The sequence below is a fragment of the Watersipora subatra genome, chromosome 1 (genome assembly GCF_963576615.1).
Source record: "Watersipora subatra chromosome 1, tzWatSuba1.1, whole genome shotgun sequence".
NCBI classification, from domain to species: Eukaryota; Metazoa; Bryozoa; class Gymnolaemata; order Cheilostomatida; family Watersiporidae; genus Watersipora; species Watersipora subatra.
Genome location: NC_088708.1, coordinates 41,039,418 through 41,063,375, shown reverse-complemented (window position 1 = coordinate 41,063,375; position 23,958 = coordinate 41,039,418). Strand labels below are relative to the sequence as shown.

The 23,958-nt window shown below is 36.4% G+C and overlaps 4 protein-coding genes across 6 annotated transcripts in view; 1 reads left to right on the top strand and 3 right to left on the bottom strand.

The window, feature by feature from the left end:
- Positions 1 to 706: 706 nt before the first annotated feature.
- Positions 707 to 2,723, bottom strand: LOC137405510 (UDP-N-acetylglucosamine transferase subunit ALG14-like). 3 transcript variants are annotated; one of them, XM_068091805.1, is made up of 2 exons: positions 2,639 to 2,723; positions 707 to 1,722 (listed from the first exon to the last, which is right to left on the bottom strand). In XM_068091805.1, exon 2 carries the CDS (start codon positions 1,716 to 1,718, stop codon positions 1,056 to 1,058), a length of 663 nt encoding a protein of 220 aa, XP_067947906.1. In that variant the 5' UTR covers positions 1,719 to 1,722; positions 2,639 to 2,723; the 3' UTR covers positions 707 to 1,055. The 3 variants fall into 3 exon arrangements, with proteins under 3 accessions (XP_067947906.1, XP_067947923.1, XP_067947915.1); XM_068091822.1 differs by having other exon boundaries at positions 2,656 to 2,717; XM_068091814.1 differs by lacking the exon at positions 2,639 to 2,723 and adding an exon at positions 2,348 to 2,415.
- Positions 2,724 to 2,970: 247 nt separating this feature from the next.
- LOC137385872 (polyadenylate-binding protein 1-like) lies at positions 2,971 to 12,474 on the top strand. Its single transcript, XM_068072450.1, has 10 exons — positions 2,971 to 3,101; positions 3,546 to 3,798; positions 4,180 to 4,373; positions 6,075 to 6,190; positions 6,311 to 6,578; positions 6,892 to 7,092; positions 8,919 to 9,153; positions 11,256 to 11,599; positions 11,713 to 11,925; positions 12,071 to 12,474. Exons 2-10 carry the CDS (start codon positions 3,558 to 3,560, stop codon positions 12,143 to 12,145), a joined length of 1,887 nt encoding a protein of 628 aa, XP_067928551.1. The 5' UTR covers positions 2,971 to 3,101; positions 3,546 to 3,557; the 3' UTR covers positions 12,146 to 12,474.
- Positions 12,475 to 17,019: 4,545 nt separating this feature from the next.
- On the bottom strand, positions 17,020 to 18,588 carry LOC137406175 (4-galactosyl-N-acetylglucosaminide 3-alpha-L-fucosyltransferase FUT6-like). The gene has a single exon (XM_068092711.1). It carries the CDS (start codon positions 18,581 to 18,583, stop codon positions 17,399 to 17,401), a length of 1,185 nt encoding a protein of 394 aa, XP_067948812.1. The 5' UTR covers positions 18,584 to 18,588; the 3' UTR covers positions 17,020 to 17,398.
- A 2,728-nt stretch (positions 18,589 to 21,316) lies between these two features.
- The window catches only part of LOC137403600 (separin-like), a 47,629-nt gene continuing 44,987 nt past the window's right edge, over positions 21,317 to 23,958 (bottom strand). The window contains exon 24 of the mRNA XM_068089569.1: positions 21,317 to 21,803. Coding sequence (XP_067945670.1) covers positions 21,593 to 21,803 — 211 coding nt within the window. The 3' untranslated portion in view covers positions 21,317 to 21,592. The remainder of the gene's footprint in view (positions 21,804 to 23,958) is intronic.

Below are 23,958 nucleotides of genomic sequence, written 5' to 3'. Positions count from 1 at the left end.
TTGAAAGAGTCGGCACAAAATTCCTAGTACATGTACATATTTTTCTTCATGACTTTTTAGAGGTGGCTGGGCCTTGAATCTAATGTAAGTGGAAGAAGCGCCTTGCCTTAAAAAGCTGATTGACAAAACTTGAAAAGAAAGCCAATTCAGCATAGCAACGAAAGTTAAAACAGAAAATATATATACAGCGGCTAGAGTGTACAAGTTTACATATACACAACTGCTAGTGTACTAGTGTATATCCACAGCGGCTAAAGTGTACTAGTATAAATATATACAGCTGCAAGAACGTATGAGTTTATATACACAACTGCTAGCGTGCACTAGTTTATATATGCCACGGTTAGAGTGTACTAGTTTATATACACAGCGGCTAGAGTGTGCTAGTTTATATACAGAACTGCTAGAGTGCACTAGTTTATATACACAACTGCTAGAGTGTACTAGCTTATATATACACAACTGCTAGAGTGCACTAGTTTATATACACAACTGCTAGAGTGTACTAGTTTATAAACACAACTGCGAAAGTGTACTAGCTTATATATACACAACTGCTAGAGTGCACTAGCTTATATATACACAACTGCTAGAGTGTACTAGCTTATATATACAGCGGCTAAAGTGTAATAGGTGATATACACAGCTGCCAAAGTGTACTAGCTTATATATACAGCTGCAAGAGTGTGCTAGTTTATATCCACTGCAGCTAAAGTGTACTAGTTTATTTATACACAACTGCTACAGTGTACTAGCTGGTATGATTAGTTACTGTAGATCTGCTTTCTTTTATGTAAAAGAAACGGAACGAAAACCGGAGCATGGCTGCAGAATACTTGTAGGTATGCACAAGTTCACCTATTACAAATCAAGCCGAGCATCAGTAAGGCAAAATAAGTTTATACCACTATTGTGCAAAGGAGTAGTTATAATATAATGTGGCTAACAAGCTGTCTAATTTGAAGCAAAAATAAGACTAAGGAAGGCTATCGATTAGCTCACAATCTTTAACAAGCCAGGCAGGATATAATCGGCATAATCAAATTAACAAAAAGTTACAAAAGTCTTCCTACATACGAAGCCATAGAATAACGTCTCGTTAAGTCAGGCCACTGGACAACAAAGCTATCAACTAAATAATAAGCTAGCTTTCCACTAAGCGATAAACTGGTAACCCTGCATATACTTTCAATGTACACTATTTTGATTTGAGAAATGTATAAATATTTCATTAAAAAGCAAGTAAACAATACCGGAACGCATGTCCCTGGCCCATTTACTAGTAATATGTCTGGTTTTACTCGGATAACTAAAGGCACTGCAAACATGAGAGCCTTTATAGATGTGAATATAGACGATAAATATGATTGGTGAATTTCACGGCTGCGAGGTAATTTAAATATTTCATAATTAATATCTTGAGATTCCTTTTGCTGTTGTCGGATTTTATCAACGCTTAGATGGTCAGATTCTGCTACAATGAAAGATCGAGGAGATAACTTCGGCCCGAGAACAGATAGAAACACAAGTAGCTCTTTTGTGTGTCCTCCAGACCCTAAGACAGCCATGAGGTGAGCAGATGTGGTTGAAACATCAGACAGAATGTTTGTGTTGGTTCTTCGGTTGTTCCAGAGGGTACCAAGGAGGAAGGCAAGTCTGATGAGAAACACCAAGGGCAGGGTGACACATAGAATTACGAAAAACAAATCCATTTTCATTCACCTAAAAAAAAAGTTTACGTAAATACAAAATTATCTTTTTATAGTGATTAAATTTATATGCGAAACGGGAGCCTGTATTCTAAACTTGCCTATCAAAAATAACTACATGAACGCAGAACTATAACAATAGATGACCAGACTTGAAAAAGCTTTTATTAAAAAAATACACCATTTCAATAACAAAATAGTAATTCAATCTGATGAGAACATGAGTGGCGGTAATGTTACCTCACAGCTACTTCAAACCACTTTTGACTTATTTCACAAAATTTGCTATTTAACAATGCAGTAAAACTAATATATTTATAAACTAGTTGGATTTTTTGTTTTATAATCAGATTCCATTGAAAATAAGAGTGGCTGCCTATATGCATTCTTCTTTGTCAAGCCTCCAAATTCAATTAAGAGTCCTGCAAGAGTTCTTACCTACTTGGCAAACGATTTTTTGCGGTCTAGAAAAATAATAAGCAGATTTGCAAAGAAAAAATGCACAGCTTTACAATTTATATAGGCTTGCGTGCATATCAAGGTAAAAATTATTTTGTTGTTTAAATCTATTATTTGAATAAAAAAAATATTATCTATTTACGATATGAGCAAATCAGGTATATAACCGCACACCGAACCTGCATCAATATGACATTGTAGTATTTTTGAATGTTTTCACAAAGCCATCAGTTCTATGAAATTCTGTGCCTACCACTCAGCGCTTATGACAGACTAATAAATGTATTATTTCATGACAGAAAGATATGCAATTTATGCGTATCAAATAACTTAGTTGGAAATAGCTTCATCACAAACTCGTTTGTTTTTATTCGACAACAATTTACATGACATTTGACGTTGGCCGAGTAATCAACACAAAATTAATAAGAACTCTTGAAGGAGTTGCTTGCAGAGCCGCTTGAACATACAGCGGAAAACAACAAACATTGTTGCTGGACTCGGCAGCATACAGCGGTACATGTAATCCCTCAAAACATCGTACTTATGATTGTCGTTTCTACTGTAGTGTGAAAATCAGTTAGTTTGTGGTTTGGCACACAACCTTGCGCGTAACAATTTTGCAAAAAATGTTCACCTCACAAGTTGCAAAACTAAATTGGTTTTGTTTTTGTTGTTGTGACACATATTAAGTTTTTTGTTAAAATTTAGCGTAATTTTATATAATTTTATTTTTGTAAGGTTATGCAAATTCAGTAGATGGACTTGCGTGTTACGTCGCGCAGTGTCTGTTCGTCTTTTTCCTTTCGTGTCACGCGCGATCAACGAGGCGACTCGATAATCACCAAGCTTGTACGAAGCTTACAAAAAAATTTGAAAAATCCCTATAAAACTATAAGACATACAAGATCAGATATTGTATTACCGTAGAAGGTAAGTGTAAGGACATAACGGCTGTTGTTAAATCTTATAGGCGTATACTTGACATGAAAATGTTTCAAAGCAGTACATTGCTCTCGTATAAGCGGTAATATCGGAGATTACTTTTATTAGTGTGTATATAGTGCTACATATTATGTAAGTATTATCTCGTTTCGGTTTTATATTAGGCTGTCAAACATTGTATTTTTCAATGTTTGTCTGCATTTTATTTCGACTTGTGTTCGATAATTTTGCATCGCTTAAATGATATCTTATTTTAACGTGACCGAGTTCACATAAGCAGTGTCGAGTTTTAAACTGTTTATTAAAGCCCATTTTTTCTTTTCGTTTTGCCGCTAATTTTTGACGATATATGCATCTTCACGCTAAAGGATCAAACTTATCGTACATATTAATTACAATGAATTTGTGATTTTAAAACTTGTTATGTTGCAGACAACAAAAAACATGAATGCTACAGCACCCCAAACACAGGCTTCGGCAAATCAACCAGCACCAGGGTCTAATGCTCAACCTTACCCAATGGCATCTCTGTATGTTGGAGATCTTCATCCTGATGTCACAGAAGCTATGTTGTTTGAAAAATTTTCCAGCGCTGGGCCTGTGCTATCCATTCGAGTCTGCAGAGATATGATTACAAGAAGATCGTTAGGATATGCATATGTCAATTTCCAACAACCCCAAGATGGTATAATGTAGTTCTGTCTTATCTTTTAACAGATATGAATGTTGATTAATTTCAATTGCATGAATTGGTTATTTTTGCTCGTTTGAAAAATATCTTAGGTATAAATGTAATTGAGATGAACTGTTCAGAAATTTATATGTGAATAGTTGAAATGGATAGTTGTAATATGTGATGCTCTTTATATGTAATGCTACATTTGCGAAGCTGTGTGCTAGTCTACAGTCAATCATGTCAGACAATTATATCGCTACATTAGCTTTTGTTTGGTATGATTATAAATTTTTAATATAGCCAGTTGTCATTATGTTTTCAGTTACCATTCAAAAGGCCATCCTTTGTTGGCACCTTATAGGTAAGTGTCTCATTTTGCCTTTTTTTCAGCTGAGCGAGCTCTGGACACAATGAACTTTGACACGATCAAGGGACGACCATGTCGGATTATGTGGAGTCAAAGAGATCCTTCGTTGAGAAAATCTGGTGTGGGCAATGTTTTTATTAAGAATCTAGACAAACAGATTGACAACAAAGCGCTGTATGATACGTTTTCTGCATTTGGTAACATCCTATCTTGCAAGGTAATTGTGATTACTTGTTCTACAGTCTCATATTCATCTCATTCATTTATCATGCTGTTTATAATGAAAATTCTTAATCAAACTTACATTATTAATGGCTGTTTAGAACTGTAACTACAAACCTATATAATGTTAGTTGTTAATTTTTACATTTCTAACTTCATTGTTGTGTACAAAATAGCTAAACACTGATAACATCATAGTATACATTTGTATATATTTTACTGCTGAAAGCATAAAAACGCTAGCATTTTCAGACAGGTCAATACTAGTAGATCAACTTGAAGGCAGGTTTGAATGTCTATTAATTGTTGAAAGAAATTTTGAATTTGTTGATAGTTGGACTAAATATTAGGTTCAAAAAGTGTTAGCAATCGTTTGTTGATTGTGTTTTTTTTGATAAAGGCAATTTAATTGCTAAAGAAGTTAACAAGTAGACCTGAAATAATTATGTGGGAATCATATTTTACTACATTACAATATATCAAACTGGAAATTGTGTAAATGGGAAGCGAACAAACTCGATTGCAATCATACAATTTATGAAATATTAATGCTGTTCTCATTACTGTTGATGTACAACTTTTTTGTTTAAATTTGTTTCAAAATATAAAGTTTCATATACGAGGTGGCTAAGCGCATTGGGAAATTGCTATGTGGGTCCCATTCAGCTGAGGGCATAACTTCGATGCTACAGATGACATAGGCTGAAATATTGATGCAGTGTCTTAACATCTCAAACATTTTGGAGATTTTGTGAGGGTGTCTCTTGAAATGCTTGGCCATAGGTACAAACAAGATTAGCTTTAAGATAGGTGTGCAAGTTGACCCAGAGATTGTCTATCCGTTATTGCAGAAGCTCGATGTAGTCTTGCTTGTTATACATTGTTATGGATAACTTGTTCTACTGTAAAACGCATTTTTTGATTGCGAAATAACAGGATTGACAAGGCTAATTACCAACTAACTCTAAGTAAGCTTGCCATCCTCCACTAAAGCTATTACAATGTTGTTAATATTCAATACATAGCACACGATAAATTCTTGGCTACAAGTATATATTTATATTGTACCACTATAACTATTATGTACAAAAGTAAGATTTGAAGATTTTGTGGTTATTGTTGTATGAATATGAGGGCCAAGAAAAGCACACCTGTTGGTGATGTTGCAAGATGGGATGATGTTGCATTGTGCTCCAGTTAGTTTGTATTAGTTTGCACTCTCTTTACCTACTTTGATCACGTACTTCAAATGTAATCACATTTTATTTCGGATGGTTTGTTTATAGTACTAAAGCCCCTCGTAAGCATTTTCATGCTATTTAAGTTAACTGCCATTTGATTGCTTGTGTGCATAAATGTACTTTCCCTGCGGACTGCAGTTTACCAAACATTCATTATTGATATTAATAACAATTGTGAAAATTCAAAACATTTCAATTTTTGTCTTGATCATGCCGGGTGATGATTAAACTTAAGTTCTTTATATGTGCATCTGTACATTTATGAAGCTTGATATTTAAATAGCTTTTAGATAATCGATAGCGTCAACTCGCAGCTCAATTCTGCAATGATTTCCATTAGAATTGTTCAATCTTATCTGTTCAGTACATGCCTATGCATACCTACATACTATTGTTCACCTTTGACTCTCTGCTTTCTTTGTCCACGTATGTAGAAGAGTATTACACATTTGTAGATTGTCACAGATGATAATGGCTCAAAAGGATATGGCTTCGTACATTTTGAAACGGAGGAAGCAGCGAGAAGTGCCATTGAAAAGGTGAACGGAATGTTGTTGAATGATAAGAAAGTGTAAGTAGGATGTTCATATCCCCTACTGTTTTATGTCAGGCAATATTTTCACTCCACCTTTACTTTCACTCCTGCTATATCTTTTGGTTTTACTGCATTAATCTTTTATTGCTTCTCTAGGTTTGTAGGGCGTTTTATGTCACGCAAAGAGAGAATAGAGCAGATGGGAGACAAGGTGAAGAAATTCACCAATGTGTATGTGAAAAATTTGCCCGAGGAGATGAATGATGAGCAGCTGACAGAGCTTTTCACCAAGTATGGAACTGTAGTTTCGGCTAAGGTCATGACTGGTGAAGATGGTAAAGTAAAAGGCTTCGGCTTTGTCAGTTTTGAAACGGCTGATGCGGCGGAGGAGTGCGTAACAGAAATGAACGGCGATGAGACTTTGGTGGGTTTTGGTGCTTCATCAATATTAGTTGCGTTAGCTTGATCATCACCGCATCCTAGTTGCTAATGCGTAATGGTTTGAGAGAGATAATGGATGGAGTCAATTGTGAATTTCAAAATTGTATCATGTAGCCATACTAAGCTTGCTAAAATCTTCAATAAAATGCTTTTAAAAGATTAGTTATTAATAGATCACAAGGTTTTTCCATGGATGGCCAGTCGTTATCGTCCCGCATTCATGTTTTAGTTTATTAAATCCACATGGCTACAGATGACTAACTGGCTTATTAGAACTAACATATTCTCACTTGCAGGGTCGTAAACTGTATGTCGGGCGAGCACAAAAAAAAGCAGAGAGACAGGCAGAACTGAGAGACAGATTTGAAAGGCTAAAGATGGAGAGAATTAACCGATATCAGGGTGTTAATTTGTATGTGAAGAACCTTGATGATAATATCGATGATGAGCGGCTTCGTAAGGAGTTCTCACAGTACGGAAATATCACAAGTGCTAAGGTTGGTTCTTCCATCACTTCTTCAATATGCAGGTTGACGCTATGGTCTATGTATCTATACATACCGGTCCGGCACTATAGGTAGTATAGGCAGTCCGGCGTGCCTATTGCGTACGTCAAAATAACAAGACTCCAAAATGCTCTTCGTCGAAATATTTGCACATTTGCCTGAAAGAGACACGATGACCAATTTCTCTGATTTCATCGGTTCTCGTGTAAAACTATGATATTGTAAATCCAGTAGCAAAGTTGGGTTGCAATCCCTTCATACTAAATGTCTAGTTGTCTACCAAAGGTCAGACAACTTCCATTAACCTGCCAACAATGATTCACTTCATATGAAAATAGCATTGTTTGGGTTTTCTTGTCGAATTAGGTTGAAAAAAATAAATAATAAGATTTTAGTAATAAAAGTTGAATTTTAGTAAAAGAAACATACTAAAGCTTAGCTTCAAGTGTGTGTATTATGTAAGCTAAACTTATTTGAGATGAATTCAAAGTTTATGTTATGTACATCTGTCTTGAAGGCAAGATCTCGCTGCGGTACATGATGTTACGTGTTATAGCAGGTCATAACCACTAAATACAATGAATTTACTATAGGTAACTATAGTTACTATGGTCAACGTACTATTTTGTTACTGATTTTTAATATGTACAGCACTTATATAAAATTTTACCAGGGAATTGCTATGGTTTCTATACCCCTGCATACGTATCTGGAGGGTGCACTGTATATGGAAAATATGATGATACATAGGTTTATGAACTACAACAAAATATTTTCATGCAATGTTGGGTCATTCATCAACCACACCCTTCTTTTTCATGTATATTTAAATCTTAGCCAAATTTCCGGCATTGCACAAGTATTAATAAACAACTTATAAACAGTGGCTGGTAATGTAGTTGCCTGGCACATACCAATGGCTAATTTGAGCAAGCTAGTATCTGTACTGCTAACTAATAAGAGCTGTGAGAGCAAACTAGTAACACGACTGCTATGCATATTTTAACCCAGATAGTGACTCTATCGCCAATACATACATCCATTGCATCTTGTGTAGCTTAATTGGTTAGGTTATCGCCTGGTGAAAGTGAGGTTGTGAGATCAAATCTTCTACGATACTGATTCATCATTGCTAGATACTGATAGCTATAGCTGGACATTCCCAACGACGACAGACTGAGATTTAAATATGAATAATCAACATTCTGAAAAGTTGAAATTTTAAAAAATTTCTGAAATTTAAAAAATATTCAATTTGGACAGTTCATAATAAAATATGTCCCAATTTATATCAATTGTCTACCTAATGCCATTTGCTTATAGACAGTGGTACCAAAGTCTTATCAAATTTTTAGCTCAACAAAAAATCCAAAAATTGTGGATTTTTAAACTTGTTTCTGAATTTTTTATATAAGCAAAAATGTCATATTTTGGCCGAAATGGCTTACATATCCTTTCTCTATAACAAAATTTGAACTAAAACTCTTTTCTGCAAAATGCAAGAATTTTACCTTTCCCTACTTTTTTCATACCTTAAAAATTAGCAGCAAAACATTTATAACTCTTCAATTTGGTTTAATTTTATTAAAAACTTTTGATAGACTAGAAAATGATTTAATTTGCTATTTATATCTTTTCTTTGTTGTATGCATGAAAATTATTAGAATAAAATGTCAAAATTAGAGTTGTTTTTTTCACCCGGGCGGTGCCAGGCATGTCTGCTTGCATATGTGTGCGTGCGTGCAAGCAACTCAGCCTAAGTATTTTAAGTGTGTAACCTCCTATTAATTGGTCAACGTATCTACCCTTGATTCCAGGTGATGCGGGATGAGTCAGCGGCAAGCAAGGGATTTGGATTTGTGTGCTTCAGTGCTCCTGAGGAAGCCACTAAGGCAGTAACAGAAATGAATGGGCGGATAATTGTCTCCAAGCCATTGTATGTAGCTCTTGCGCAACGCAAGGAAGACCGAAAAGCTCATCTTGCTGCTCAGTATATGCAGAAGATGTCAGGCATCCGTCTACAGCCAGGAGGAATCAACATGTTCCCATCAGGTTGGTCGTGTAGTTAAATATGTACTATGGAGGGTTTTGCCTTGTGAGGTTGTAGCATCTTTTGTTACTTCCTTCCATGTCGGTTGCCATTCGCATGGAGCCAACTGTGCTATGCGCTCAGTCTGACCATTGCATGAGTAAATCATGCATTAGTACTGTTGAGTTTCTTGAGCAGTTATACTCGAATGAGTGTACAGCTGAAGGTTGCCATCTCTCTGGGCCAGCCAACTACTTGCAATAAGTATGACTTTCATTTCACTGCTTATGAAGCATTTAATTGCAGGCTTTGCTTGTCGAGAATTTGGTGGGCTGAGGTTGAGTTGTTGGGTGCAAAAGATATATTACTGTTCGAAAACTGGCTGTAGTAACACCAGTAGTAACTTAGTAACACCTTTCAAATAGCAGCGCTACATTCTGGAATAGTTTGCCACTAAATTTTCATGAGATTAGAGGGATTAGTAATTTTGATGCTTATGATTATTTGCCAAGGTTTTAGCATTTTTCAATATTATATATTTGACTTAGGACCACTTGTATTCCTAATTTTAAAAATGGTAAAAGATAAAACAACAAATGGTCACATTTGCCCAACTTAGTGTCCACTGTCCCAATTATCTGTGACTACATAGGTGTACTTGGGTCTCATCATTCTCAGATATCCCATCATTCAAGTGTTTTCCACATTTTTCTTCTCGTGATGAAATGAAACAAACACCACACATTGCATTTGGTTCAGCCTGTCGGTTGTTGATTATGTACACATATTTGGTTTATGTTAATTGCCAGAGCAGCATTGTTTCACCCTATGTTGCCATTGGAAGTTTGGCTTTTTCATCGGTTTTTTTTTTCTTTTATTAGCAACCAAACTACTTAAAGGTTGTGCTGTTACTGCTACACATTTCTAAATCTTATAAAAAATCTTTATTTGCCATTATGGAAATCGAATACCTTACCAACATTTTAGTTAAAAATACATTTCATCTTTGCCAAGTTGTAAAAATGGCTAAAGCATGAAAGTGCTTTGTCTTTGATAATTATTGTCAATCTATCAAAATTGTAAACAATTTTCAAACTTTCTTCAAGAAAGTGAATTTCATTAATCAATTTAAACTCGGTTTAGAAACACTACTCGACTAAAAATATCAAAAAGCGCAAAAACTATTTAATTGAATTTTCAATGCCATTTTCCAATACCTTAAATCGTAAAGAATAACTGTAAGTCCTGGCTACACTCGCTGATGAAATACATTGCCGATCGTAGTGAAGATATCTGCTTTAAATATTACGAGTACTGTACTTTTTGACTATTAGCCACTACTTTTTTCTGATGATTTGAGCCATGCGGCTTATATAAAGGTGCGGCTTTTCTGTGGCTTTTTCTTTGACTGCTAGGGCGCATGAACCATAATCTACGGTTAGTGCGCCTTTGGCGATAAATGAAAATACGATGCCTAACCTAATGCTGTTCCGTTAGTCACTAGGTTAACAAGCATCGGTTAATACGAAACAGAGCCGTTAGACGCTGTTCCGTTTTAAACAGCAAAGTTGCCGCCGTGTTAAAAAGCACCGTCCTGAGTTCTGCGGCCTATACAAAGGTGCGGCCTATACAAAGGTGTGGCCTATACAAAGGTGCGGCCTATACAAAGGTGCGGCCTATACAAAGGTGCGGCCTATGTATTGTTTTATTATCGGTTTTTGGAAAATAAAGCAGATGCGGCTTTTATAGGGGTGCGGTTTGTAGTCCGAAAAGTACGGTAAATTGTCATATAAATATAATATAATAATATATATATATATATAATATACATATAAATAGTCATTAGTGAAAAGCTCAACAAAGCTCAAAGCTTTGTGTCGACGTTGTTTGAAAGCTGATTTTAGCTGCTACCAGCTTTAGTTAAAAGTAGCTCTGCATTGTATGCTATTACACAGGTGCCAGTGCTATTGGTAATTGCACAAGGCTGTGTGACTGTCGAGCCAAATCTCGCATTGTGTAAGGCAATCGTTGTAGTAGGAAAAACTAGTCTATACCAAGATAAACTTTACCGAAAAGTAATAAATTGGTTTATTGTATCGGTTTATATATTTATATCTGTTGTCAGGTAACTATTACATACCAACTATGCAACAACCACGAGGATATATGCATGCGCCAACAGCTGCAGTCGCTCAAACTCGACCACGCTGGCCTGCCCAAGTGCAACCAAGATTTGCTCCTCAAGGAGGTCCACAGTTGAGACAGCCCCCGAGTAATACCGCAAGACCGATAACGAGCCAAACGACTGGAGCGAGTCAGCAGCGGGCTCAGGCTCCTGCTGCTCAGCAGCCAGCGAGACAAACTATACCTCAACAGCAGGCTCAGCCTCAGGCAACTGCTCGCACTCCCTACAACAAGTACTCGACTGTTGTTACCAGGAACCAACCTGTAACCCCAGCTCCACAGTCTGTAAGTGTTCAAGTGTCTGTCTATATTTGTATATGTCCATGTGATCATGTGCTGCAGAGTATAATTAGTTGCAATATCTGCTTGTACGTTTCGTTCTATTGTATTTATTATAGGCTGTGGTTGTGCCTGGTCAGGAGCCCTTAACCGCTGCCATGCTGGCCTCTGCCCCTCCTGCCGAGCAGAAACAAATGTTGGGAGAGCGGCTTTTCCCACTCATTGCTACTATGCATACTGATTTGGCTGGCAAAATCACTGGCATGCTGCTTGAGATAGACAATGCCGAGTTACTACACATGTTGGAATCACAGGAGTCGCTGAAAGCCAAGGTACAATTGTCGATATTCTTCACACCTTTAGCACAAGCGAACTTGCGAAAAATGATGTTTTCTTTTGTAACGTCAATTTCTTTTACAATCAGTTGTTCATGAGACCGAAAAACTCAAGGTTTTTATGCCGTTGTTTTTCTTACAGGTTGATGAGGCGGTGGTGGTGTTACAAGCTCATCAAGCTAAGGAGGCGGCTGCTGCCAAACCACCTGCTCAATAGATTTATCATGGCCAGCTCCACCAGAATTGTCTCAACCTACAGAAAATGCTATACCGCTGTGCATTCACAAAAAAATCGAAAAACTTTAAATTGCATCAATCTTGCAACATTGGTGATCATGTCTTTGTGTATGTGTTATGCAGTTGGGATGTAGACACCAAATGGCTTTGTTCCACTAATACATTTCCAGCTGTCTTCAATATAACACTCACTGTTTATTATCAAGTCGTTAAGTTGCTGTCTATGTGTTGTTGCTCTTAACTGTTGATTTTTCTCTCATCAATTATGTCGTACTTCCTTTGCTTTGATAAAATGTTGCTGCACATTAACAGCACAAGCCACAAGATGTTATGAAAGTCTTCCAAAAACTAATTAATACTGCACTTGTAGCAATGCATTTAGTAGCCAAGTATTGTTTTCGTCATTGAAATTTGCAGATAATTTAAAACCATATTGATGACCAGCCTTAGATAGCTGTCGTATAAACTCGTCTAAATCCAAGGTGCTACCTAATTTCAAAATCGCTACGTATTTGGATGTGTTTGGCATATACCATAAATGTATTAACAGTGTGTATTTCACCGCTTGGGCTCAAACGGAAGTGTCAATTATTTGACATGACAACCGGATAATGCTGTCAGCATACCGCTAGGTTAAAATATTCACGGATGATTATCTACGCATATTATTGGAGTTACATTTTTCTTACCGATGGAGTGGACAACTCTAACAATACTTTTTTAGTAAATCGGGCTTGTTCTTTAACAATAGACACACTTTACAAACACGACCATTCCACTTAAGTTGAAACTTTATATTTTGCTGCAATTTTTTATGGTGTTAATATTGCAGCAAACAACCATGCCATATTTTGTGCCATACCCAAATAATTTATAAAAAGGTAAAGAACTCACCCCAAAACGACGTCTGGTAATGCAACTCTTCATAACCAATACTGAAAAAAGTTTTGTGCACAAGACAAAAACCAGTTACTAAATTGAAAGCAATCGCATGTATTAAAAAATTAATAGGCAATAAGCAAACATGTATTTGGTATGTTAGCATTGACAGCAAGCAAAAAACAATGATATTCTGGGGAAAATGAGGTATGTTGTATTATAGGTAGCTATGTTTTGGTTCTTGCGTCAACTTACATGTATAATATAGCATTTTTTGGATTACGAATCAACCAATAACATCTCATCAATCTATAAGCTATCAGAATCATGTTATAAATGCAGACTATTCTTGCTAGCTAGGTAGTTTTATTAGGTAAAAATATGCAGAACTGAAATGATAACACAATTCGTGAAAACCCTACGTGCATTGCATTGTATAACGGTAATAGTTTTCTTTTCCCTGAAACTCTCAGTTTTCCTAGGTTCTTCTCGTCAGTCATTGACAAGAAGAAGCGGCTTCTGCAAAAGTTTTTACATTTTTTGTGACCACGCCTTGACAAGTAGGTATCTTGCCACTCAATGGGAGTTCTGCACCATAATTAAAACAGCTGAGCAATTTGGAAGGAGAGTAAATTTTCCTTTATTTTGAAAGAGGTTGCGACTGCATTACATGTATTTTAGTCGGATTATGACATGATATTTCTCAGCTTGATAATGACATAGTTATTACATTGTCATCATTATTATTAGTGGTTATAAATAATGAATTTACTACCTGATTTATAGCATAACATGTCTCCTCACATTCAATTGGTGTTATAAAAAAGCAAAAGATTTGAACAGCTAATCGACATTTGTTTCTGAAATGCCTTGCAGATTTTTAACAGCTTCTATTCCCATTATTTAAGCACTAGGTATTAATGCAAGTTCACTCAGCAGATTAGTGGAATAATGGGATGACACGGTTACATACCTGTACAGTGATTACGATGTTTGCCGATAGCAAACTAGAGATTGCAAAAATGATATGTTGTTTAACATAATGAAAGAAAATGAGATGAATAAAAATGTTTGGTTATAAGAGATTAAAATTACGCTTATGTAGAAAATTGTTGACCCCGTCCCCGCAGTAGTTGTATTATCAATTCATTCACTGTTATTTTGTTTGTGTTAGAGAAGTTTATTACACTTCACATCATAAGTATCTCAAAAACTTTCTATGTCAAAAATGTTCATTAAGACTTTTCACCAACATAAACATACTTAAAACATAGGCTTTCTACTGATTTGATTTGTCTATGCTTTCTTTCTGTTCAGTAGTTGCACAAATACTTTTGCGATTTATTTGGTCATAAAACTTTTAAAACGCTTGGTCTAAGTTATACAGATCTTATCTGTAGATCTGTAGATCTGATCTTTTAATTTTGAGCCATTAGCATTATCTACGGATTATTTATGCATTATCTAGCATTATCTATCATTACAACATATAGAGAAGTCTAAAAAATAAGATGCTTGCGCTATGGGATCTTACCAACTAGGGGCATGACTAGCAAACTTTGTCAAAATGAAGGCTGCAACAAGTCGTAGAAATATAGAAATTGTTATTCATTAAAGCGCCAGCTTACAACCCACAGAGGAATATTACGATCACATTATGCTAAAAAAATATTTAGGTTCCTGATTCACAGCTGTCGGTAGTACACTGACAGCTGTCGGTAGTAGACTGACAACTGTCGGTAGTAGACTGACAACTGTCGGTAGTACACTGACAACTGCCAGTTTTAGCTGAAAAAGAAGAAATACTTGATCATAGAAAATTGGTCATAATATAAGATATGAAATGGATTGCACTTACCCATCATGTTGTCAGTTTTCAAAATTTATCCAAAAGTAGATTTGAAAGTTAATGTTGGGGTGAAGAATCGCACATTGCGGATATGAAAAAGTTGAGGGGATATGTTTAGAGATTTTCTGCAACTGTAGGCTGTTAAGTTGAAAAACCTATTATGGCTAAAAGACTTCAGTGAGAAAGGCAAAACTATAGCTTCATTGGAAATTGCTAGATGAGAAAGGCATACATCATTGACAAGCTTGTATGCTTAGATAGGCTTTTACAAAAGCTCACCATTACTTGGTGTCAAATTTACAAAAGCTCAAACTACTAGGTGTCTACACTAAACAATGATATACAGCCCTCACATGGGGGCTGTATATCATTGCACTAAATCACTATTTAGTGTAGTCATTCATGCATACTTCTAACATAGGGTCATGCACACCGCCAACATAGGTTCATGTGCACCTCCAACATAGGGTCATGCATACCTCCAGCATAGGGTTATGCATACCTCCAACATAAGGTCATGCATACCTCCAGCATAGGGTCATGCACACCTCCAGCATAGGGTCATGCACACCTCCAGCATAGGGTCATGCATACCTCCAACATAGGGTCATGCATACCTCCAGCATAGGGTCAAGCATACCTCCAACATAAGGTCATGCATACCTCCAGCATAGGGTCATGCACACCTCCAGCATAGGATCTTGCACACCTCCAGCATAGGGTCATGCATACCTCCAGCATAGGATCTTGCACACCTCCAGCATAGGGTCATGCATACCTCCAGCATAGGGTCATGCATACCTCCAACATAAGGTCATGCACACTTCCAGCGTAGGGTCATGCACACCTCCAACATTGGGTCATGCATACCTTCTGTATACTATACATAATGTGAACTCCTGTGATATATTTATACCTTCCATTTGAGTCAAAACAAAACTCTGGTTTGGTTATCATATTTTATGTTGTTTTTCTAAGCAGTTTGGTTGTTTTGTCATAAGATGACAACACTGATGCAATCAAGCATCTTTCAGTTATTCAGGCTAACATTGTATCTCTGCAAATGCCTTTGTTTAAAGGTTGACTTGCAACAAAATTTACATTACAGTTATTTAATATCAAAAGGTTCACCATGTCTTACTCTGTTGTGTTGTAGGTGCAACATATGTGGAAATGTGATTACAAGCTCTTAAAAGCTCAAAAACGAACAATTAATCGCAGCCATCCCAAAAACGCCGTAGTTTGGAATCCCTCTCCAACATGGCTCAAATAGGATGTATTTGAACACGATGGCTTCTGTTTACACTTTCATACAACCTCACTCATCGAAATATTTTCACAGATAGCCTATACTTATCGCATTTAACAAAAGATTACCAAGATTACCAGCGTGTGGACAGATGATACTACTAGTTGAAGTAAGAGCCCTTAAAGATGTGCTCACACTGTTTACCATTAACAATCGCATCTAAAATATTTGCTATTCTATGTTTATATATAAAGTGATCCAAGCTGTTGAGAGATAAGCTGTCTGCTACCTGATATAAAACGTTGCTGACCTACAAATACCACATAAACACAGCCTTTTAAGTTATTATAGACTGCAAAGTAGGCTATGCAATTCTTATGTCATTACTGAAAGCACGATTTGAAATGAAACTTTTTAGTTCATAAAAGGCGGATTAGATGGAATGATCACTAAATAGTTTGCACTGTGAAAATTACCCAGCAGGGCATTAGCCATGCAGTAGGGATTCTGCAATAAATGCAATTGAATAACTCAGTCTATAGGTGCCTATAGTGCGAGGTCCTTGAACGAAACTCATTGTAATTTTTAGGTCATTCATTTCCGCGGTGCCTAGTAGCTTCTCTCTATTCCAGCAAACCAACCACCTAAACTTCAGTGTCCATGTACTACCGTATGTAAAAAGTTGAGGAAATTTCGTCTCATTTAAGCTAAAAAAACTCCGACCACAAAATATTGATAACTTTGGTGCGGCTTGCTTAATATAGAGTTATCATGATGAACTAATAAAATTATAGAATTCTGTAAGTCCACGCCTTGACTAGTTGACTGTAACCAGATAAAATGTGAAACCTATTCAGCCTGCATCTTGTCTCCTGTCTTTATTATTTTATATCTCATATCGTATTTCTCATAGCATACATATTTCAGCTCGTTTGTAGGTTAAATACTGTTTCTTTTTTACCTGAGTTTGTTACGGCTAACATCCATTAAGTTTTAATAGGAAGGTTCTTTCTTCCTATAAATCATTTAGGCATGATTTCATCCCATTTTTGTTCAAGAAGCTATGGATTAAAGTTATTGCATAAGGTAAAGTAAGGTCTTCAAATCTTCATTTAATTTAAAGCTTAGAAAAAAAGCAGCAAAGGGAAGGACAATAAGATTTTGATAAGTAGATGAATTGGTTGGTTAGTAGCTAGTAGTTAATCATATGTTAGTAACGGTGAAGCCACCAATCATCTGCTTACAGATAGACAATACTAGCTAATATCTTCAACGTGTTCATCATACCGGTCCCTACCCCGGTGGTCCAAATAGGTGAAACATCGACTATCTTCACTAAAATGATTGTAGATGTTAACAGTTTGAGGTTTTGAGTTGTGTACTTTATCACACAGATCGCACATCCACCGAGAATTGGTTGTAAAAAACTTATAGTTGGCATCGTAATGCCTTCTCCATTCATGATATTTGTGAAACAAGGTCGAGTTTTTTGAGATTTCTTTAAGATGATTAGCAAGAAGTTCAGGAGCTACAAAAGCATCAGCGTGTATGTACGAATTCGGCGGAGCAAATTTCTTGTATTTTCCTCGTTGGCCACGCACTATTGGAATAATCCCTATGTGTAGACTGTTCCAGAACTTTTCTGATATATAATCGTCACAGTCCGAGTTTTCAAAAGCAATATAGAACATGTATTTCTTAGCAATTTCATCTCTAAAGCCATTGGCGCTGTTCGTATCTGTAGTCAAGTTGCCACATTTACCGTAGACATCGATAGGAATGTGTTGTTGAAGTTGTTTAACAAACTCCTCTCGCCTGCTGCTTGTCTTACAGTTGCTTACCAGCCAAGCGACGAGCTTGGTCTTTCCTGACAAGTAGTCCAGCTTCATAGAAGCTTTGTAAGCTTGAGACGCTGTCGGATGTCGCCAGAAAGTTCCATATGGAATAACCACGTCGGAATCCGATTGAAATGTCATTGTTAAATTAAATGAGTCGTTTAAAAGTTTCAGTTGTTCAGGGTAATAGAACGCTTGGGGCTCACGTGCCATGAATATCCATTTCTGCTGAGAACTGAATCTCTTGGGCAGATGAGCCAGCCTGAAGTCTTTATTCTTGTGGTTATTATAGAGATGGAAGAGCACAGCGTCGCTCCTGGTGTAGTCTTCTTTGTTAGTACTCCATTCGCATCGATACTCACAGCTAGCCAAAGGATTTGCTTCGCGATTCATCTCATACCCAGTTCTTCCATAACTTGTTATGTTAAACTCTCTGCCATAGACATTCGTATATGCTAATATCAACTTCGAGGTGCCAGAGTGACTATTCCTTGGTGCGACCGGATGAACTTCATCATCTGTCAAGGATGTGTGCTGGAAAAGCTTTATATACACCAGTGCTGTAACTAGCAATACGGATACTACACGCAATTTCAGCCTTTTCATCGCTGCAGCCGGCACTCAATTGGCAAGTCAATAATGATAAACTTTTCATCGACTTGCTCTGACGCATCGAGCTTTTGTATAGCCATGAATGAATATAGGCATATGCCCAGCTAAGCAGAATTATTTAGAATGCACACGCCATAATTTTGAACTACTTGATCTGAAACGTTATCTGTGAAATTACAATCATTTATTATCAAAAACTTACTAAATGAAAATTGCTATGCTTGGTGTACAATATCTATGTAAATGATCTCAAGTATGCAGTCAAGTACACAGTATGCAGTTACTCGCTAAATGGTTTTATGTTCAATATGAATGTGCCAAGTCAAAAAGACTGCATTGCAACTTGTGGTCACTGTAGTTTACAATTGCTACACCTTATTTTGTGCTGTCTATGTTTTTGTTTAGAACAGTAGATGTTCTCCCTTTGGCAGATATGTTAACTTATTTTACTAACATTGCTGGATTCAAAATACAGAATGGTTTAACTCCTTCATACATAACTGAAATATTTCAATTCTCAAGTATCAGATATCCATGTAGTGATGATTGTATTTTGTACTCACTAAAAGGTGCACTCAACAATTATAGTGCTAATTCTCTTAATATTTAGTCATAAGAGATCAGATGTATACATAAGCTTAGCAGTTTCATGTTTTCCTCACATAAATGTATGTTTTTGTGTTTATTACACCATTTTATTATTTTTAGTAGCGCCATGAGTGAAACATTTTTTTTCTAAAATTTATTATGGACTGACTAATAAAAGTATATATAGTTTATAGATATAATTGCTATACACAGTGAGTGATTCAAGTCACTTAAATGATAGAACAAGGTCAACATAGTGAAGTGCTGAGATAAAGAACATCCGTTAGAAAGCATCATGGAGAGCAACGAGTGTCTAACAAATATGTATGACACGTTACGAATGTCTTGTATAACACACTGCGCCATTCGCTCCAGCTAAGTCTTCTCTCTCCTGCTTAGCAACCAATTTTAGCAACTATATAAAATTACCCAATTTATTCTACAAGCTAATTTAAGAGTTACCAGAGCTTAGCTCTATCTACTTTGCTACATTTGGGTACATAAAGTTACTTCATAAAACCCTCTTCACAAACAGGCTGAATAATAATGGCAGAGCATTTCCACCAATGTGAAAAGTTTGTTTTGTGAACAACTGTGACGAGTGAGGCTGCAAATGTGGTTATCAACATAAGCCTTAAGACAATGTGGTTTGCGTGATGAGATAAAAGGTGGGTCAACAAGCTAATTCAAATAAATATATCAGCTCGCTCGAAATCACCGAGATATCTATAAAGAATTTGAAAATAACCGCTACGCAATTGTTTCACCCAGTTCACTTTCTCCAGATTGATACTGTGAAGTAGTATGAATATGAGTAACTGTTTTCGAAGAGGCTTGAAAGAGAGGAGATGACTTCTTAAGCAAATACAAGTCAAGGGATAAAATGAAACAAATGAACAAGCTTTTTGTTAACCAGCTTAACAGCTTGTATATACGGTAAACCAAGGATAACAGAGTGGTTGATTGAGCGGATGCAGTTAATTCGTATAACCTGTCAGCACTCCTTTTAATGTTGTATCTCTTTTTGCTAGATTTTAGTGTCTCTGAGTTGATCGTGATGGTACTCAATCGGTAAACTATGAATATTTTATCGCCTTATTTTTCTTCCCTCTTTCGCTTCCCGTCTTGCACAGCTCTCAAAACGACAGACTCTCAGTATTTCAAGTTGGATATAGAAAGTTTCCAGCATGAGCATTTTGTGCTTGTGAACTGTTCAACATAAAGTAAATATCTATGTTGAACAGTTCACAATGCATCTAATATATGTATATATCATGACCCGCTATCATAGACTTTAACTTATTTAATAACCATTTAACAAATATAGGCTCAATGTCTATAATTGAATTGATGTGAAATCTTTTTGCTGTTATCCATATTTTAACTAGATCTTTTATATATTCTGCTTACCGCAGATCTGTAGGAAGCAAACCGGATGGACAGCATTTACGCTTAAAAGTAGTTATTCTACAAGTTTTTGCTTGAAAATTTTTTTAATCGCTGCATTTTTAATAGTAATATTAATCTGTAGGTGTGCATTGCTATATATCATCAGATAAGACAGTAGCATACCATTTTTGCATAGGACTATATTTCAGTACACAGCTACTTAAAAACATGCTCAACTCTGAAGGATTAAATTCCATGTCTAACAAGATCCATAGCAATTTATCAACTAAACCGTGTTATCAAGTCTATCAAAGAGACAATTATAACTAACTCACTGTTCTATTGCCAAGCTAAACATTCAGCTCAACTCTCGCCTAGACTATAAATCATGAATGTTAATTTATCATAATTTGTGAGTGCAAATCACTTGTCTCAGCGTGTCAACAAATATTTTTGTGAAGTGGCTTAAACTTGTCATTCTGCTATCTCATTTATCAAATGGGCTCTACACTATAAAGAGACATGCCAGAGTCGCTAGTCATGTTACCCAGCCAGCAGATATCTAACGCATCTACTAGGCCTGTGAATTCAACTAAATGAACTCAATGTTAAGAACTACTTTTGCTACATGGCTAGTTATTCCACACGCCTTTGGGAGCTGAAGGTTTACTAGCCAGTCATTGCAGAAATAACTGGATGAGCCTAGTTTAGTTTAGAGATTCCGATGAATCAAACTTCTGAAATTCTCAAAGAACATGTTTGCTGCCCAATTTCAACAACTAATCATAGAAAGTTGAAAAATATTTCAAAATTGTGTAATGCTACAGTGCACTGATAATATTTAACCCCTTTAATAATTATTGATATAACAGTTACATTAGACATAAAATAATTGATTTTTATGGTTTTAACGAAAATATGGAAAGAATGCAAATACGGAATGACATGAGAACACATGTAAGGATTAGCATTAGTACTAAAATACAGAAGCGTTTAAGACTGACACTAGCACCAAAGGCAAAACAATTATTTGTTAGTCCGTAACGAGACAGGAAGTCCATAAACCACAGAAGCGCAGCCGACAAGATACTGGAGCTTGCATGCTCGTCTCGCTGCTGCAATGCAGTCGAGAAGGCTACCGTTTCCACCAGCCAGAAGCCAACTGTTGAGTATGCTCTTGGTGAACCTGTCAATATCCTTGTCCGTCACATCCCACAAGCAAGCCATAACACTTGGGCTGCAGAAGATAAAAGAAAGCGTGTTTTTTTATGTTGAGTGTTTAAATCAGTAAACAGGATTAAATTCTTCTGTTAATATATTCTACTAAAGAGAACTTGTATATTAAAAAATTATGTTCTAATCTAAAAAACATTTGATATTTTAAGAAAACAATTCCCTTAATTATATAGTAACAAATATTATCATGCCTAGCTTACCATTCAACCAATGAACTTAGAGTGCAGGTTTTGACCTTGTAGAACTAGTTTTGCATCTGTGAGAAAAACAAAAAGAATGTGTTGGGCGAAAAACGCGCTCAACACAATATCAGGCCATGACTATTTCAGAGCCATCATCATGAATTTAAACAGTTCCATGGGTTAACTTGCAAAGAACGTGAGTGATTTTATATCACATATGGCTATGACATTGTCAAACCCTTACCAAGTGTTTAATATTGGCAATTGGTATAGAAGTCGAGGTATATCTGTGATCAAAAACTGCTATTCTCTTATAAATTTATGTTGCTAGGTACACAAAGCCACATTCACTCTTTATATCAAAATACAATTGCATATAGACTTAGTTTAAAATACCTGCTTTACAGGTATTCTACTCTAACCATGTTGTTCTCAGACTATGTCTGATGAGTATTAACAATTTGACAATGAATCTACAAACAAGGAATAGTCTTTAGACATTTCATATCTACCACAGAAATACAACTCATCTACCACAGATATACACCTCATCTAGCACAAACATACACCTCATCCACCACAGATATACGACTCTCTACCACAGATATACAACTGTCTACCACAGATATACAACTGTCTACCACAGATATACAACTCATCAACCACGGATATACGACTCTCTACCACAGATATACAACTGTCTACCACAAACATACAACTCATCTACCACAGACATACAACTCATCTACAACAAACATACAACTCATCTACCACAGAAGTACAACTCATCTACCACAGATGCACACCTCATCTACCACATATATACAACTCATCTACCACAGACATACAACTCTCTACCACAGACATACAACTCATCTACCACAGACATACAACTCTCTACCACAGATATACAACTCTCTACCACAGACATACAACTCATCTACCACAGATGTACAACTCATCTACCACAGATATACGACTCTCTACCACAGATATACAACTCTCTACCACAGATATACAACTGTCTACCACAAATATACAACTCTCTACCACAGACATACAACTCATCAACTACGGATATACGACTCTCTACCACAGATATACAACTGTCTACCACAAACATACAACTCATCTACCACAGATATACAACTCATCTACCACAAACATACAACTCTCTACCACAGATATACGACTGTCTACCACAGATACACAACTCATCTACCACAGACATGACACTCATCTACCACAGACATACAAATCAACTACCACAAACATGCAACTCATCTACCACGGATATACGACTCATCTACCACAGACATGACACTCATCTACCACAAATATAGATCTCATCTACCACAGACATACAACTCATCGACCACAGACATACAACTCATCTACCACAGACATACAAATCATCTACCACATATATACAACTGTCTATCACAAATATACAACTGTCTATCGCAGATATGGTTCGGTACAAACCAAAGTATATAGTAACAATTGTATTCAAGTGCGAGAGCGTCTCCATTGATTACAGCAACAGAGACGCAAAATTCAGGGGCTGGTAGGATTAATGCTAGTTTCAACACCTAGTCCTAAAAGACTAACTCTGAAACACGCAACAAAATAAAAAATGCCCGGTGATAGATTATGGACTGTGTGGGGAAACGACTCCATAAAAATAACTTCACAAAATCATTCCTTCAATTTATAGAGATTCGACTAGTCAAAATGTATGTTAGGGTCTATTGCTATCAACCCTCCCGTTATTAATACATTGCGACATGTTTCTAAAATACACATCTTCCGGTAAAAACGGCTCACAATCTCTTCGAGTAGTTCAGATGATTGCTAAGATATCCACAGAGTTTTGGTCTCCGAACATTAGCGTTCGGGTTTTTGTATAAAAAACAACATGGAAATAGGGCCTGTGCCACAGAAGTGTGCAGAGCTTATCATTAGCTGGATAAG

Bases quoted from the DNA above. Each gene is read 5' to 3' on its own strand.
- LOC137405510 (XM_068091805.1), bottom strand. From the start codon at position 1,718: ATGAAAATGGATTTGTTTTTCGTAATTCTATGTGTCACCCTGCCCTTG.
- LOC137385872 (XM_068072450.1), top strand. From the start codon at position 3,558: ATGAATGCTACAGCACCCCAAACACAGGCTTCGGCAAATCAACCAGCA. The intron at 3,799-4,179 runs GTATAATGTAGT...CCTTTTTTTCAG, and splicing joins TTTCCAACAACCCCAAGATG to CTGAGCGAGCTCTGGACACA. The intron at 11,600-11,712 runs GTAAGTGTTCAA...TATTTATTATAG, and splicing joins TAACCCCAGCTCCACAGTCT to GCTGTGGTTGTGCCTGGTCA.
- LOC137406175 (XM_068092711.1), bottom strand. From the start codon at position 18,583: ATGAAAAGGCTGAAATTGCGTGTAGTATCCGTATTGCTAGTTACAGCA.